General features: G+C 41.4%; 1 protein-coding gene across 4 annotated transcripts in view; it reads right to left on the bottom strand.

Annotated features, from left to right (window-relative positions):
* SSBP3 (single stranded DNA binding protein 3) overlaps nt 1-16834 on the bottom strand; it is a 360221-nt gene that overhangs the window by 62528 nt on the left and 280859 nt on the right. For 2 of the 4 annotated variants that reach the window (XM_086952603.1, XM_086952618.1), the window contains 6 exons: nt 9415-9481; nt 9254-9330; nt 6428-6516; nt 6206-6254; nt 4492-4527; nt 3366-3420 (listed from right to left, as the gene is read on the bottom strand). In XM_086952603.1, coding sequence (XP_086808729.1) covers nt 3366-3420; nt 4492-4527; nt 6206-6254; nt 6428-6516; nt 9254-9330; nt 9415-9481 — 373 coding nt within the window. The remainder of the gene's footprint in view (nt 1-3365; nt 3421-4491; nt 4528-6205; nt 6255-6427; nt 6517-9253; nt 9331-9414; nt 9482-16834) is intronic. The other 2 variants (XM_086952611.1, XM_086952625.1) reach the window with 1 other exon arrangement.

Raw genomic sequence — 16834 nt, 5'->3', positions numbered from 1 at the left:
ACTTACGTGGACTACCCCTGGTTTTATACTCTGTGCGTTCCGTGACCATCACCATGTCCATATTCTTGCACCACTGAGCCAATGAAGGTAGTTCTGACACGCCCCATTTCTGCGCTATCCCTCTTCGCTATCATAATGCCTATTGTAACCCAAATTTGACCATGGCGGGAGAGATCATTTGGGTCCCACACATTCAAAAGACATTTTTGCGGTTCAGGCAACAGGGAGATTTCTAGTGTTTGTGATAAAGTGCGCATGACCTGTCGCCAGTATTCAGTTATAAATGGACAGTCCCAGATGGTGTGTAGAAGTGACCCTTCCTCACCACACCCTCGAAGACAGTAGCGATGCTGTGCCCGATGTAGTTTGTGCAATGTGATTCTAGTGTAATAAATCCGATGTAGGATTTTAAGCTGAACTAAGCGTAACTTGGCCGAAATCCCCACCTCTCTCGGGGATGCCAGTGCTGCATTTCACTCTGAATCATCCATGTCGCCCACATCTTCCACCCACTTCTCTCGTAATTTAAGTGTGGGGACTGGTAGGTTATTAATCAGTTTTTTGTATGTAAGTGATGTGGCGCTGTGTTGCATGTAGTCAGTAAGGAGACGGTCCTCTAACGGTGAGGCCTCCGGTACGTCAGTGCCTGCCGGGATTGCCATTAATGAAGCATGTCTAATTTGCACATATCTATAGGTTTCATTCGGACTTAGATCGTATTGTTGCTGTAGTTGGGCAAATGGGACCACCGTCCCTTTATCCCATAAGTCTCCCATCGTAGATATTCCAATGTTGTCCCACTGCGTAAATCCCTTACTGTTTCTCAGCTGACCCAGTGTTTTGGTGACCCACAGCGGGGTGAGTTTAGTTATTACTCCTTTCCAGCCCCTTTTTGCCTGTGCCGTGTACCACACTAACTGAATGTTTTGTGGGTCCTACCAGTGTCGCTACTGAACCTCTGTTATAGAGCACATTCAGCATGTTGTTCGTGCCCCTTTGTGCTCGGTCAGCCCTATATGCTGGTTCATCCTGTGGTATGTGTAACCATTGATTGATGGTTTTTAAGCTGTGTTGCCCAGTAGTAAAATTGCAAGTTTGGTAGTGCAATCCCTCCGTCGTACCAGCTTCTGTTGAGCTTGGTGTGTGCTATGCGTGCTGGGCGATTTCCCCACAATAGGTTTGAAACCATTGCTGTTATCTGCTGAAAGTATCGCAGCGCCACCGGGTAGGGTGTATTATCAAGTGCATAAAGAATTCTTGGCAGTGCCATCATTTTATATAGCGCTGCTCTGCCCAGCAGTGTCAGGGGCAGAGAGGCCCAGAGCTGAACATCGCGTCTTAGACGCTCCAGAGGAGGTTTCAGTTTTTTTTTCAAAGAACTCTGTCGAGTTCCTGGTGACGTGTATACCCAGGTATTTAACCCCTTGCGTGCGGGGCGTATTTTCCGCCTGTCCTGACTCCGCCTTGCGCGGGCGGAGTCATGACGGAACGGTTCCGTCATCAGCACAGCTCACCCGTAGCTGATGACGGAACCGTTCTGTCATCAGCACGCAAGGGGTTAAAGATGTCTTTTGCTAGTACAAGCGGGCAGTCGGCAGCGAGTGAGGGTGCTGGACCCTTCAGGACATAGATTACTGATTTCGACCGTATTTGCCCTTTTGATTGATGTTCCACTTTGCGGTTTCGTCATTGGTGGTTCTGCAGGTTGTGTAGTTGAATGTGGTTGGTAAGAAAATGTTTTTTGTACTATTTACTATAAATAAGTTTAATTTCCCTGTGTGAATGTGTTTTTGTAAATGGTGTAATAGTATGTTTAGCTTCTGTTTTATTGAGTGTTAAAATCTTTTTGCATTTGTATTCTATGGGGGAGGGGGGTGGGGGGGTAGATCAGGGAGGTATGACTTGTGTGGATCCCCCAACATTTTCCTTCCCAGAATCCCCTGCAAACCTCAAATTTAGCTGAAAAGTCTTGATTTTCACACAGTTCTGTGTGGAAAACTTGTGGGAACACCGGGCTGACACACATTTCCTAACTCCAGGGCTCCCGATAAAAATGGTACCTCACTTGTGTGAGTGAGCCAAGCACCCACAGCAGGAAAAGGCCCAAAACATGTTGTGGAGACTTCAAAATGATTTATTAGAAAATGACCTGGTTTTACAAGGGAGGCATCTGCGATTTTAGTCCCAGGCTCAGCGGCGATCTAGGGAAACCTACCTAACCCAGACATTTTTGAAAGTTAGCAACGAAGGGGTTAATAACTGTAGGACTTGTACTTTACAAACACTCTGCTCATTTCAAAAGCTTACAGATGAATTTACGAAAAGATAGTCAAATAACCGATGTAGTAAGTTGCTTGCCCAATTGAGTGAACATATATTTAAGTGGTAAACGGTTAACATAAGATATGTTTTTATCCTTGTGGAAGCTAATTCCATATAAGTTAAAGAATATGAAATGAAAGAAAGTCGAGCAGCTTACAAACTGTAGAAGCTAACAACCAGGAAAAAAACACTACCTGAAATGAATCAGTGTGCCGCATTGCTACTTGAACTTCTTTTCCTGCCTCACATCAAAACACACTAAACTATTAAATGCTTTGTTTTAAGGTGACACTAAAAATTCCATGGAGTCTCTCTCTCTTTGTAATTCATGAACGATGACCCGTAAATGTTTACTATAATCGGTTATAAAACACAGAAAATTCTACATTAATCTTATATTGTTTCAATTTGTCTGTGTGTTTTTCAGCCCTAAATAAAACAGAGCTAGAGAGTGTCTATCCCCACCTGTAACATGTTACCTAGAACGAGTGTTTCTCCTAAATCCAGGTCACTGCAGACACTGTTTCCAGTCGTGGGCTTTTTACCTGCTAATCATGCGCGTTAGTCTAGTTGATTCAATAGATTGAAACCAAGACTACAAAATTCAGAATGCTTTAGGTTGTCACAGAGAAATCTGTAGAGTAGAGTCAGTGTACTTAATGACATGGAATGAAGTGGCCAGGATACCTCTGATCCATTCTAAAATAAACTGCACACTCCAAAAGCTTAACAGCGTTCGATATCAGCTTAAGAGATGCACAAGTATATAGGTGCATCAATAAAGAGTGCTGTACTGTAGACAAGATGGGAGGAGATTTCCACCATACCATCAAATGAGCTTCTCGACTCCACACAAATTTAACTTAGTCAGGCTTCCTATACATTTGACAGACTACAAACTAAACATGCTTGACCACCTTAAACCAGGAGATATGCTGCACCCTGGGATACTTAAACAGTCACTTAGCTTACATCCAAAATAAAATAATGCAGTTTCTAAGTCATGGGTTAGGATGCTGACTAAAGGTGAACATTTCTCTTACCTGCAGGGCTGGGCATGATTGGCGTTCCTGGTGGACCTCCACCACCAGGTGGACCCTAAAGACAAAATTAGACAAACAATGAACCTACTGTGTGAACATATTGGAATAGGGCAGCCAGATACTGCTGCTGTCAGCAAAAATATCCAGCGTGCTTTGCTATCGAGCAGAGCATCAATGTCTAGCTACAGTAAAACAGAAAACGTTCACTCCCCTTCCTTCCCCAGGAACTTTCATATTTAAAAGCTATGAAGAAGAACATTTTAACAAAGAAGCATTAGCAAGGCATTAATGGATTTAACAAGGTATGGACATCCATTTTAATTCTACATGCGGACATCATTCAAGGCACCACACAAACACACTACTGACTTGGTGGAACCTTGTTTTCTTGAATTTTTCTCTTCCAAGTAGTTTCACTTCGAAAAGCATCACATCAATTTTTTCCTGTCGCCGCTTTCTTTCCTTCCTAAAGGTACAATTGCTCTGGGGTCTCTTCAACAACCTTTTTTCCCCTTCAGTTGCAGTTACCGGTTTTGCTTTTTTTCGTCCCCTCCTGCTTTCAGCTCTTCCACTTTTGCGTTTTCTGGATGGGCTAGTCATTTCATTCTTTTAGGGCTGTGTGTTTCTCTGGTGTCTACCTAGACTGCTCTGTCTTTCGTACTGCGGTGTTTTTATTCTTTTTTGGTTATCTATGGGAGGAGACCACCTCGCATATCTCACCTTTATTCTTTCTACCATCTTTTTCAATACATATTCGCAAATGTGTTTTTCCTTTCTTTTCTGTCTTTGTTTGGGAGTTTATTTCCAGACCTATATTTCTGTGCTACTAGCCTTGCTCATTTCTCTAGTGTTTGCGCCTGTCCCCTCACCTCTTCCCACTATATCATTTTGTTTAGCAGTTCTGCATTTCAAATTAACAAGTGTTCTTTGCGCATTAAAACTATTCAAGGTAACACTTTGTGAGGTATTGATGACATACTGCTGAAAAGATATACGAATATTCCACCACTTGGCAAGTAAATAATACATGAGAGGCACGTCCTTAAAAAAAAAACAGGACGACAGAACAAAGCCATGTCATTAAACTACATAAATCAGAGTTTACTGTATGCTTTCAACGACTTACCACGTATGTACCAGGCGACGAAGACTGGTATGAAATCTAAAGAGAAAGGGGATTTAAAAAAAGTAAAAAACTTACAAGCCCAGTCACTCTAGTCTCGACCCTTGCTCAGCATATCAATTCCCATATATCACATTACAGGCCATTATGAAGAACCCCAGGCTACCATAAACCTCTTTATAGAATGAGGGCGATGAAAATAAATCCACTCCATTACACGTAAGCACCAGCATGGTCAACCACTCTTCACTCTAGAGAGAAGCCACTGTAGACTGTAATTGAAAATTTAAGATTTCTACTCTCATTCTCAATGTAGACACCATGGGGTTGCAGCCCTTCAGCATGTCAATTACTAAGAACTAAACTCTGGGGTAGTCTATGGATAAAGGGACATCACAAGGTCATCTAGATTCTAGCAGGAGTTCATAGTAGGTTATGTAATCTTGGCTGTACAGTAGGTCTTACACTCCCACCACTAAAACCTACACCCTGTGCCACATCACATTTTTGTGCCAACCATGGATTGATGGGTTTGGTTAATTATGGGGGTCTCTATGTAAGCACGGACTGGGGATTGGTTAGTAGTTAGTGGTGAGTCACTGATACATAGACGACTAGAAGTCGTACTGAAGCAAGAATACCACTATAGACCATTTACATCTACTCTTAAAGATAGGTACATCTGTTTACGCTAGAAAACCTATTCAGATCATAGACCACATCAAGAATGAGCAACACATACTAAGTAACTTCAGAATAAGCACTACAACAAGTCAATTAAGTCTATCAGTACCACCACTTGCCCCTGGTTATGAACGAGGTAAAGTAACATGTTTGTGGAAAACTAGACCAAGATGATCGTTCAAGTGATGCAGGCGCAATCATATATTTCACAATACCAAAGCGAAACTTCCCCATTGCATTGTCTCCACCTCAGCCATGAGAATGGGCACCTTACAACAATCAAATGCGGATGCCTGTGGACAGCCTTTCAGAAAAGCACATTTTACATGCAAGCTGCAAACGGGGCAAGGCACAGTTTACTGGGTCAGACCCCTAATTTGTGCATCTCCAGTGACATAATATGCATTACAGGTGCATTAAAATGTTCAATACCAAAGAATAATTTTTGGTTCAGCTGGGTCTATAAAGGTCAGTGATAGGATTTTCGGTACTGTTGCATTTTTCTGTCCGTTTCCTTGGGAGTAGGGCCATAACAGATGCATTAAGTGGTAATTTTGTGTGTTATACTAGTTGCACAAGAGGAGGTGGCTAGAACAGCCTTGCCTTGGAACTCAGTCTACTGTACAGAAATCTTTGTCCAAGGAATAAGAATGAGCTAACTTGTGATTTTGTCCCCCAAAACAATATGCTGTGACTTAGATAGACGTGGAAGAGTAACCATGTTCAGTTCCATCATAAGGGGCAGAACCAGATGTCTGTACAGACCTGCCTGTACAAAACAGTGAAAGCTGAGAAGTGTGACGACCTAATGTCTTTCAAAAGAACTGTTGGGTTCTATCAGGAAAAGGTGTCTTTTCCTTTATGTGTTCAAAACTATCCCAAAAAAGAACAATGACAATTCTCCTTCCTTTCCCAAACAATTAGTGCTCAATTTAGTTGTGCTGGAGTGTCCCATCTCTGTGTATCATGGGTATAGCAGAAGCGGTACTATGAGTGGACAACATGAATACATGCACTATAACACCACACTTACTGAATTCGCACTGTTGGGGTTTGGCCACGGCCTACCAGCTCCTGGACCCCTAGTAGATGAAATCAAAACAAAGTTATCAAAACTGCATCGCTGGAAACCCAAGCAACAGCTGATGCTAAAACGCCCAACAATTCATTTCAATGGCACAACAATTCAGTTTTTTAGGTCACCACTTTGTCAAAATGCCAGTGAGTCAATCAGGGAAAACGTTCTGTGCCTTACATGTTCATTCCAGGCATGCCCGGCCCTAAAGAGTTGTGTGGAGGTCTCATGCCACCGCCATAGCTCTGCAACGATAACCAAGGATCGTTCTACCGCAGGAAGATGAAAATCACGGATCGGAGGAGGGAAAAAACAAACACAAACCAGACAAGTTAGTTTTAATAAAATAAACATAAAACATTTACAGTCACTTACAAACAAGATCACTTACAGTTGCTAACACTTAAAATACCAGATGGAAAACAGACAGCAGCTCAGCTAGGGTAAAATGCTTCCAATAACATAGTGACCAGCAACCTCAGCGCCTTGAGAACCTCACGGGTGATTTGTTGCGCTATATAAATAACCAGGATTGACTGAATAACAGGATTTGTAGAGGTAAAAGAGGAAAAGCTGCCTGATGCTTAATGTTCGCCAAATCTGTTTACCCACTGCTGTGTCATTCCTAAAAATTAAAAATAAATCCTAATTTGGAGACAAGGAATCAACAATTTTATCACAAGCAGTCTGTAGTCAAAATCTATACAAAAAATATATTCTTGTAAACAAATCATTTATGTCCTCTGTTGTCACATGCAAAAAAAAATCAAATTATAAAAATGGATTTACGCCACTGATAATGATCAACGGTGATCTGGTCCCATGTCTCTGGGCGCTTCCCAATCCCATGTAAAGTCAATAAATTTGAAGAACTTCAAAGCTGTGCTGGCAAAATGTTGCTAATTAATATACAAGCATGTTATTCCTTCTGTTTTTATATAATGTTGTCTGGCTCATAAAAGTCGGCCTTTTCGTGAATAAATTACTAAACTAAAAAAATAGTTTTGGGAGAGCTTAAATCAAATGTATGGCAACAGAGCACTAGTTAGTTCATCACACCAGTAATGGAAACTTAGGTTGATCAAATGTGAAACACCTTCCTTAAGCTACAGGCCGGCTTCTAGCTAAATTCTGACCCATTATGCTAAACATTTTTCCAAGTGGAAGGGTTAATATTGAAATTTTGCATTTTATTATTTCTTTTACTCAAGTAGCAGGGAACCAGTGTCATTATATGGCTCATGTTTTCCCTTCGATAGCAGAAAGAAAGCTTACATAAAATGACCCATGCCACTTTTTCTGATTACCTATCAGCCAGAGCTGCCGTTTTCGCCTTTTGTCATGCTTTTCCATCTTTCTCTTTTCCCCTCCTCCCCATGTTTTTTCCACTCTTGCTCTAGGTTCAAGTCTGATAATGAAAAATATGTGCTGGTCCCCATAAATGTGTGTGGTTAGCCACAACCTGCAACCACCGGGGTAAGTTATGCACTGGGCATGGGCGACTGGCTTTCTTGTTCTACTGTGTCTGCACAAATCAGTGCCTTTCATAGGTTTAGCAAGCACTATATAAATGCTGCAATACAATATAATACAGTACAATATGATACAATTCAATGCAATACAATGACACGTAAATGACCCCCTCCTTCTGGTCATATAACTAGTAGAACTAGATTTAGTCCATTTTCTTTTAAAAAAGCATGCACGAGTCTGGAACTCCTTATCTGATGGATAGCAAGGAGGTACGTAGGACCGAAATCAAGCAAATTCACAACCTCAATACAACACCTGGTGTTTTATTCTCAATCGTGACACGGATTAACTGAAAGCCCAGCCTTGGTGGAAAGACTCGCACCCATTGAAGAACATGCCTCACTCTCATAGGGTCTTCTTAGCACTCAAAAAAGATTCATCTTCTGGCAGTTGTCATACATACATGTTGCTGAGACGGACATTCAATGTGTGGCTAAGACAACATTACTAGGCGGGAAGGCGTTGCTTTTCTCCACTTCAGGTTTAACAGAGCCTTGCTTACAGGAACTCTTGCAAGCATCGTCTTTTTAACTTCCAGGGAAGCCATGGTGGGATTCTGTAAGCCTCTCTTTCTCTGAAACTAAAGCTTGAGTTGAACGTTCTGTAGAACGGCCTAAAGTGGTAACATTCACCTACCAAATAAATCTGGCCCATCACAGTACACGTCTGGCAATGCATGTTCCTTCCTGCAGTTAATTGACGTTTCTTATTGCACAATACTGAGGAACTCAACTACAGACTGTCCCAATTAATAAGTTCTATAGAACGACGCTGGTTTCCAAAACTTACTTCTGTCTTTTGATCAATTTCTTTTTGGCGCTTGCAACGCTTGCAAAACAACAAAGCTCAATTGAAGGAAGCCGCTATAGACTTTACGTCAGCTATGAAGCAAATCCAGTCACTAGCAGACCCCTTTAAAAGTTGTTGGAATTAAAATCTAGCACAAAAATATTCGCTATAATGAAAAATACCGAAAATATCAACTTTAGACTGCTCCTATAAACATCAAGGTGTACCCCACATTTTGGCAAAATCACGATGAACCCTGATGTAAATTCACAGTAACTCAGAAAATCTGCAGTCATTGACGGTGAACCAGCTGAAAGAAGTGGTCTTCCATGTGAAATATAGAAGACAAATTATTGAATCCTCCAATTACTCCTCATTTCTACACAATACTATTAGACTCTTTCGTAAACAATATGCATAACTTCAGAATTCTGGAATAAACCTAGAGCCAGCCGCAGAAAACATATGAGCATTTAGGGTTATCAACACACCCAATGTTTTTGCCACTGGCATTTTGAGTCTTTAGGTTATATTCAATGATATTTAAATTCAGATTTTACACTTTACTATTATTTAATGGCATGGCAGGAAAAACAGAGTGTGTGTGTGTGTGTGTGTGTGTGTGTGTGTGTGTACACAGGATAAGCAGGTACTAACTAAGGACACCGCCGGTGGCTCATTTACCTGTGGACCCGGACCCATTGGGCCCATCCCTCGTGGAGGATTCATTCTTTGCATCGGCCCACCCATGTTTGGATGCCCTGTTTTGACACAAAAAACAAATATAAAAAGTGTCAGGAAACCACAGAACTGAGTCAGCAAACATGCCTAGCTTCAAATAGTACCTTGTTGCCGTGTAGGGTCCATAGAATTGGGAAGCAAAGGTTGCGTACCTGGAACACCTCCTGGAGGCTGAAAAGGTAGAAGCAAAAGTACTGTAATGATGGGTAGCACTGAACAGCATTTACACTTAGAACATAGTTTTCAGTATTTACCTATCAACACACCTTTCTGACAAAGGAGAAAAGTACTGCCATGACCCCAACCGTTTAATCGTACTTCATTTAAGTTCTTATTTTACTTTGTAAATCCCATAATTAGCGTAAATTACAACATTAGTATCACAAGAATGAGACTGGAGTAGACGGTTGCAGGAAGATTCAGATTTTCTCACTACTACTTAAAAGTACTGATCGATTTGCACCGTGTTTAGGCGCGCAGCAGTTTAAGTATGACGCCTGATCAGTTTGTAAATTGATGCTCCGCAGGAATGAAAAAACTCTGTTCAGTCATTCTTTTCACACACTCATTAAAAATACCGATCACATTCATCTATCAATCATTTCCCTTCAACCAGACACCCCTGTACCAGCAAGCTGCACTTGTGTAAATGTAAGGTAGAAAAAACATTTACACAAATGCTGAGCTGCCAGTCCTTTTTTTCAGGAAACTGGGGTGGTTATAGGTATTCTCCTGCCTCAGTTCAACAGTTGTGCTCCCCATCTCAATTTCAAAATAAAACAAATCTAAAAGCTTCAATTCTGTTTGATTGGGACCTTATCAAGAATGTTCTTTTTATTCAGCAGCTGAATATACCAGAGAACAACAAGAATGCTTTCTAATTTACACTTTAAATTTATTTGATCACCGGGCTGAAACCATCTATACAATATTGCATTGCTCTTAAGTCTGAGACTTTGTTTCTAAATTATCCATGTCCCCCTTGCTTGAGGCACATCGGTATCTTGTTTGCCTTATCAGCAACAGTGAATGTATAATGTCTTTGTGCACACTGAAACATGGCTGAAATGTTTAGAGAGGAGGGCAATCTTTACTGTATCGGTTACATATAAGGAAGTTAGCCCTGCTGTCGCAGTGTGATGTGTTTAGTGTGTGAGGGAGTCCTCAGATGGAACCTATAGGCTGTACGCTTCAGCAAGGGCAATGGAATGCCTCGTTCACTCAGACCTTTTAGGAATGCAAGTGGGGTGCACGGCGACGCAAGAGGGGGGCACGGCGACGCAAGAGGGGTGTTCATGAAGTGTGTATGGGCAGAGGCTGATCTCATGAACAGTGGTGACCCAACTCCGATAGGGTGAGAGCCAGCACATGACGAATGAGAAAGTGACAGAGCGGTTCTTGATGTTGTGAGGAGCCAACCTACGGTGAGCTTTCCTACCATTATTTAACAAACCAATCCCTCGCCAGTCTTTTGACTGGACTGTAAATGTTAAGGGGCTGGGAGAATCCAATCCCTAGTCTGTGACATGTGCATACACATAAAAGAGAAAGAAAAGGAGTTTGTTTGATTAAATGGCATTACATATGGGGCAGGGAGAGTACATGGCCAGTGAAGAAAATAAAAAATAATGAAGCTGGGGCGTGTGGAGGAGGTGCAGGGAGCAATGGACGAGTGGGTGGTAAAGCAGAAGGGAAAGCGAAAGGAAAGCAATGAACTGCATTGAAGTGCTGAAACTTAAATAAAGAGTAGTCAGAATGTATGTTAAGAAGCTGTTATTCAGGGGCAAGACTAACACAAGTAAAGAGAGGAAAGTCATTAAATAGGAAGAATGGAAAGGAGATATTCAAGAACGCCATCCAAAAGTGAGCAATGGGTTGATCCAAAGGTGTAGGTTGCCACCTAAAACGGGATATACTCCTTCAGACAAAAGAAAACTAAACTAATTAAACACTGAGGAGAGGGTGGTGGTATTGGGCGCTTTTGAAAATGTTCTGGGAGGATCAGATTAGAGAGAGGACGTACAACACTAACATCAGGAGGGATGCAAGGGATTTAGGTGCTGAGATAGTGTTGCGTTTTTTATTGAAGAAGGTACGGAGTACCTTAAAGATAGAAGATTTATTTAATGTAAAGGGGCATGGCCATAAGAAGTTTGAGAAACATACTGAAGGACGCTGAATGAGACACTGAGCAACACTGCTTGATGTCTGTATGGGAAGGACAGACGGATCTTGGAAGGTGTGGGTGACAGGTCTTTTTTCCCCAATGGGGTTGAATGAGTAGTGGGTGAGATTAAGGAGAGTATTTTTATCATAGTCTAGTTTGCAGAAGATAAGCTTGTTAAATAACATCTTGCTCAAATGCATGATATTTTATATATTTCTTGTTGCCGGGATTGAGAAGTTGAAGCCTATAAGAGTGACCTATAGAAGAAGAGAAAGGTTAATTTCCCTGTCAAAATGAAGACTTGTTGTAGGATTTTAAAAATGGGGAGGTGATGATTAAAAGAGACTAGGAGAAGAAAAAGTAAAGACGGAATAGGTGTGGGTGGATTAAATTAAGGGTCATGAATAATTTGTTTTTATACGATTGGCAAACTGGAAAAAGGAGGATAAGAAGTATTTAATGGCGGACAGGCAATTAGTCTCAAGTGCAATGGGCGAGACAAACAAGGGAAGGCGTGTCTGCAAAAGAGACAGAAGACAAACGTTAATCACCAATGAAAGCATTTAATAGTGTGGCACTAGATTTGAGCCTGAATAAATCTTGTTTCTTGTGTTAATAATTAACACCTGAGTAAATAATACAAATTAGAATACAACATTTCTTCATTGGTAGATCTACATGTTCCTGGCTGTGTTATGTACTTGGCGAAAAACGTGTTAGTTGAAATGTGGTGATGAAGCTTTTATAATTGCAGGTGTAGTAGTGGGAATGCATGATACAGAAAGTAGTTAAGCGACTCCTCTTCAGTAAACAACTACTTCAAACGTTTGAGGGTAAATTGAACCTTTCCGGCTTGAAATAGTGTTTTCAGGGAATATGCGTTGAGACTGCAGAGTGCACTTGTGGTCATAGGTTCCTGCCCCCTTGATGTTCACTATATTTCTTTCTCCTTCCGTTTTGAAAATGGACAGCCATTCCGGTATATTAATCTAGCTACAGGTGAGAAGGAAGGCCTCCAAATATGCATAAATGTATGCAAAAGTAACTTTTCTGTGGTCTGCAATCCTCAACGTCTGGGAGATCAATCCGAAAACACTGGGAGGATGCAAAGGATTTAAAATACCCCATCAAGAAAGCAGACATTAGGATTGCTTGCAAAGTGAGCATCTGCAGTTGAGAGAGCATCCCTTGAGTTCGGTTTATGGAATAATCCTGGGAGCCCAAGTGATAGCACATGGTAATAAGGGTGAGCCTCCTTGAGGTCACTTGACAGCTGCCTCAGGAACACAGGAACCAAGAGGCGAAAAACTCCACATTGATAAATAGTCAGCAGCAATTTTAGGTTTATGTCGCTCACCGACCACCCAAATCAGCAACACAGACATAAAAGAATCATGGAAAGCCATGCACAACGTGGGCCCTCACCCCATTTGTACCCAAAAATACACCCTACTCTACCAAGCTGAAAGGGAGAGCCACCAACATACTGGCTGCACTGATCTGTCACTACAGGTCTGCTACACAAGTCAGACTCCACATAACAGTTAGCAACGATGAATACAAATGTTTTATTTAACATTTCTCATCTGACAGAATTTATCATTGGAGTGCATTGCAACTAAAATAAAGTCAGCCGGGTGAAGCAATTTGAGAAAGCAGCACAGTGAAGTACATATTTAAATCCAAATAAATGTGAATCAGACCATTTTCTAATCTACTCTAATATCTGTGTAGACCATGAGGAACGTCTAAAACCAGTTTGCCCTCATCACAACAACTGCTCCATACACTTGTATAACAGAAGTGCAGGAATCTGAAGCATTTTCTCGAGAAAAACCTTTGACAGGGACTGCACGAAAGTATACCATTCAGCCACTTAGTGGGATACAGTAGAATCTTTGCCAACGGCTCTATGAAGTTGCTTCTTTTAAGGAGGTAGGTTCAGATGCCTAAATGGCCGTTTATTACAATCCCAGAATTCAAGCTTAGAAATGTCAGGGAGGAGCATAGAGTTGTACTTTTATCCTGAGACAGGAGGTTGGACCTTGCAGGATCCTGCATCTAGCTATGGTCTAGAGCCAAGACGATCAGTTCAGATCTCAAAGGGCTGGGACTGCACACCCTACGCGGGTTCTAATTTTATAGGGAACCGTGGTTCAGGAGCAGGAGAACAAATTTCTCTTCAAAGCCTAATGCAAGTGTGCCCCGTTGAGACTTTATATATAAATATAATATATGTCTTCCTGGCTTCTACCAGTTGAAGGCATATGGGTTTTACTGCCTGGCACCAAAGAAGTCTACCATAATTGCTGAAGATGAGACGGCAAGATAACTACACCAAATTGGTTTATACAAGCTAAGACCGATTTTGAACTATTAGTGGTTGAGATCATGGACACAAACACCACTTACAGTAAAAAAAACTTTACATTTAGAAATACAGATATCACCTCGGCTGGTGGGTGAAACCTAGTCCACCTGTAGAGAATTGAAGCATTTTAAGGAAGAAACTGCTAAAAGACAATATTAGGGAAGGAGAGCAATATTCTATTGGAAGCTCAATGGCCTTTCGTTCATCAAGAAAATCTAGGAAAAGAATGAGGAATCTTGACAGGATAATAGAGATACAGAAATGTAGGCCATACAAAGGAGAACGGAAAGACCAACAACATTTTTTAATACGAGTTTGTTTTATGCATGCTCAGAACACGGACGATTAGGATACAGATAATATTTGGAGTCTTTATATTTTCAAAACTCCTTATATACTTTCCCTTTCGCAAAACTACTCGATACAGCTGCAACCTCGCACAGAGGCTTCATTACGATCATATAAGGATTACTTTTCAGAGCAATATTGCAAGAGAGACCACTTGGCCAGCATCAAGTGGAGTAACATCGCCAAAAAATAACTATACAGAAGAATAGTGTGTTAAATGGTTACTTGTGATCACCATAAGAAAAGGCATGACCTAAACAGTTATACATCATTCTAGTTTTTAAGCAGGAAGGCTGAAAATTCTCAAAAATGTGACAACTGTCTCTGTACTTGGTCATGTTGTACGTGTTTACAGTAGTGGGGCACTAGGATACTAAAGACAATATTGTGGCTAACCAGCCTCTAGCAATTCCACACAGAAGATACATAAGTAACCTGGGTTCACACAACTGGCGTAGAAGGATAGTGAAACAAATGCTTTTCAACACCAACCTTATATAATATTTCCAGGTAGCTAGGTTATTCCACATATAGGTGTAGGCTCTGGAAGCACATGAATACAACGTCAACCGTTTCAACAGCAGCAGCCGCTAGCCATCAAGTTCATGGACAGTCAATATCAAGCTGCTCGCTTTGAAGCCAGGAGCAAGACACGAAAGTTCATCAACATATACTGAAAGACTGCAAGGGCTTTTCACAGATGCTAATCGCATTTGTAGTAAATAATGATTGCCTAACAACCACACAAGGTGGAAGCACACAATGCCATGTATCTCAGAAGTCAGAACTAAGATTTGGAAATGGCTTCAACTTGTTCCAAATGTATCGCAACTTCCCCAAGGCACAGATACGGTGCAGATTTTACTTATTCTCAGCAGCATAAAAGTCCCATCTAGGACTCTATTCAATATATATTAAACATATTTCACCTACAAAAACTGTTAACATTTTACAGCTAGGCATATAGCAAGGAGCTGTTGTAAACACAACAAATATAAACCACTAGTGAAGACCCGAGTACACTGCTTTTCTCGCATATACACAGCGTGTATAAAGTTACATCACTATATAAAGTTATATCCGTTTGCTTGTGCATAACCACTGGGTGTACGTTTCTGGTGTACTAAAACAATGAACACTATTTTTAGCAGTGTTCATTTTCTGGCTGCTGGTTCCTCCACAGACATCTTTCGCACTCCTGACGGATTAGGTATGGCACTCCTGACGGATTAGGTATTGAATGTCATCCTTTCATCATTTCATTAAGAGCTATTCTCGCCATTGACTTTACACACAAAATCTTCAGCGTTCCTTAATATTCGTCAGATGGCTCTCCGCGAATCTCCGACTTTACGCTAAACTAAAACGGTCACATGTCAGTCAACAACGTTCCCATGCTTACGGAAACATTTCAGGAGGTTTCGTCATATTACAAACCTAGAACGAGGAGGGCACTGGATTACAGATCATTCTCATGCACAATTTTATGTATTTCCAATCCGTACTCTTACCATACCGGGAGAGTTCTGTTGAGCCTCCACCCACGTGGGTAAAAACTAGTACTGCAGGTCTAAAGGTCTCTAAAGTCACCACACTAAAGGTCTCTAAAGTCACCACACTAGAAGTACAGCCACTAAAAGCATACTCCAATTCCAGACTTTGAAAATACAAACTCTTGACAGGTTGGCAGCGGGTGTATAAAGTAGCAAAGAAGCAACCAATACAACTGAACAAATGCCAGCAGCCGAAGTTATAGTAAAATGATCAGCAGAACTTGAATATTCAGCGTGCTGCTGCCTTGGGACTATGTGCTTTCCCAAGTACACTTTTAAAAGGGCACACTTCTGCAATAAACACATCAAATTTCCAGTTAATCTAATGCCTAACAAGTCTGAACACTTTCGGAGACAGACTCCTGCAGCAGGGATATCTTAAGGATTTCAGGGGTCCCGAACCACACATAATTTGGAGGTCCCCGTTTAGAACAGCTTTGAATTCACGATCCGGTTTCAGATCTTTCAAGCCCTCTTTGGCCAGGTCACTGACCGTGCACAGGCAAATTGATGCAAATTCTAAATGGGTTTGCATCTAATATTCAAGGATAGTGACCTATTTTTTTTAAAATTATAATACAGCAGTACCTCTCTAATATTGCAAATTAACTTTATTTCTTATATGGGATGTTATGTTTTGACCTTTTATGGATGTTGCATGGTGTTAAAAAAAAGTTCTCTGTCTGTAATAGACTCATGTCACCCACATTAAAATAAATTAAAGGGAAGTGGTATTGAAAACAACCTGTTTAAGAATTATTCAAGGTCATCAGGGCATCACTGGTTAGAGGCGGCAGTGAAGTAGTGTGGCTCACTGGTTAGAGGCGGCAGACCCGAGAGTAGAGGACGGCCCGGGACCAGGGTTCGATTCCCGGCGCGGCAGGTTTCTGGACCAGGGTCAGCGGACTCGATAATTCTCTCGCCTCGGTGCCCACTCTGATCAGCGATCACACTCGGCAACTCTGGGCATTAGCTTGCCTCATCTTCACTAACGGCCCCACCAGACCGCCGGGGATGCCTGGTCTCACCCTGAAGATACCCATTAAGGGACCATCTCTCAGGGAAGCCAGGAAGGGTTTCGCAGC

Source organism: Lissotriton vulgaris, chromosome 1_1, assembly GCF_964263255.1.
Source record: "Lissotriton vulgaris chromosome 1_1, aLisVul1.2, whole genome shotgun sequence".
NCBI classification, from domain to species: domain Eukaryota; kingdom Metazoa; phylum Chordata; class Amphibia; order Caudata; family Salamandridae; genus Lissotriton; species Lissotriton vulgaris.
The sequence above is the reverse complement of the archived record's forward strand: the minus strand, read 5'-3'. Positions and strand labels throughout refer to the sequence as shown.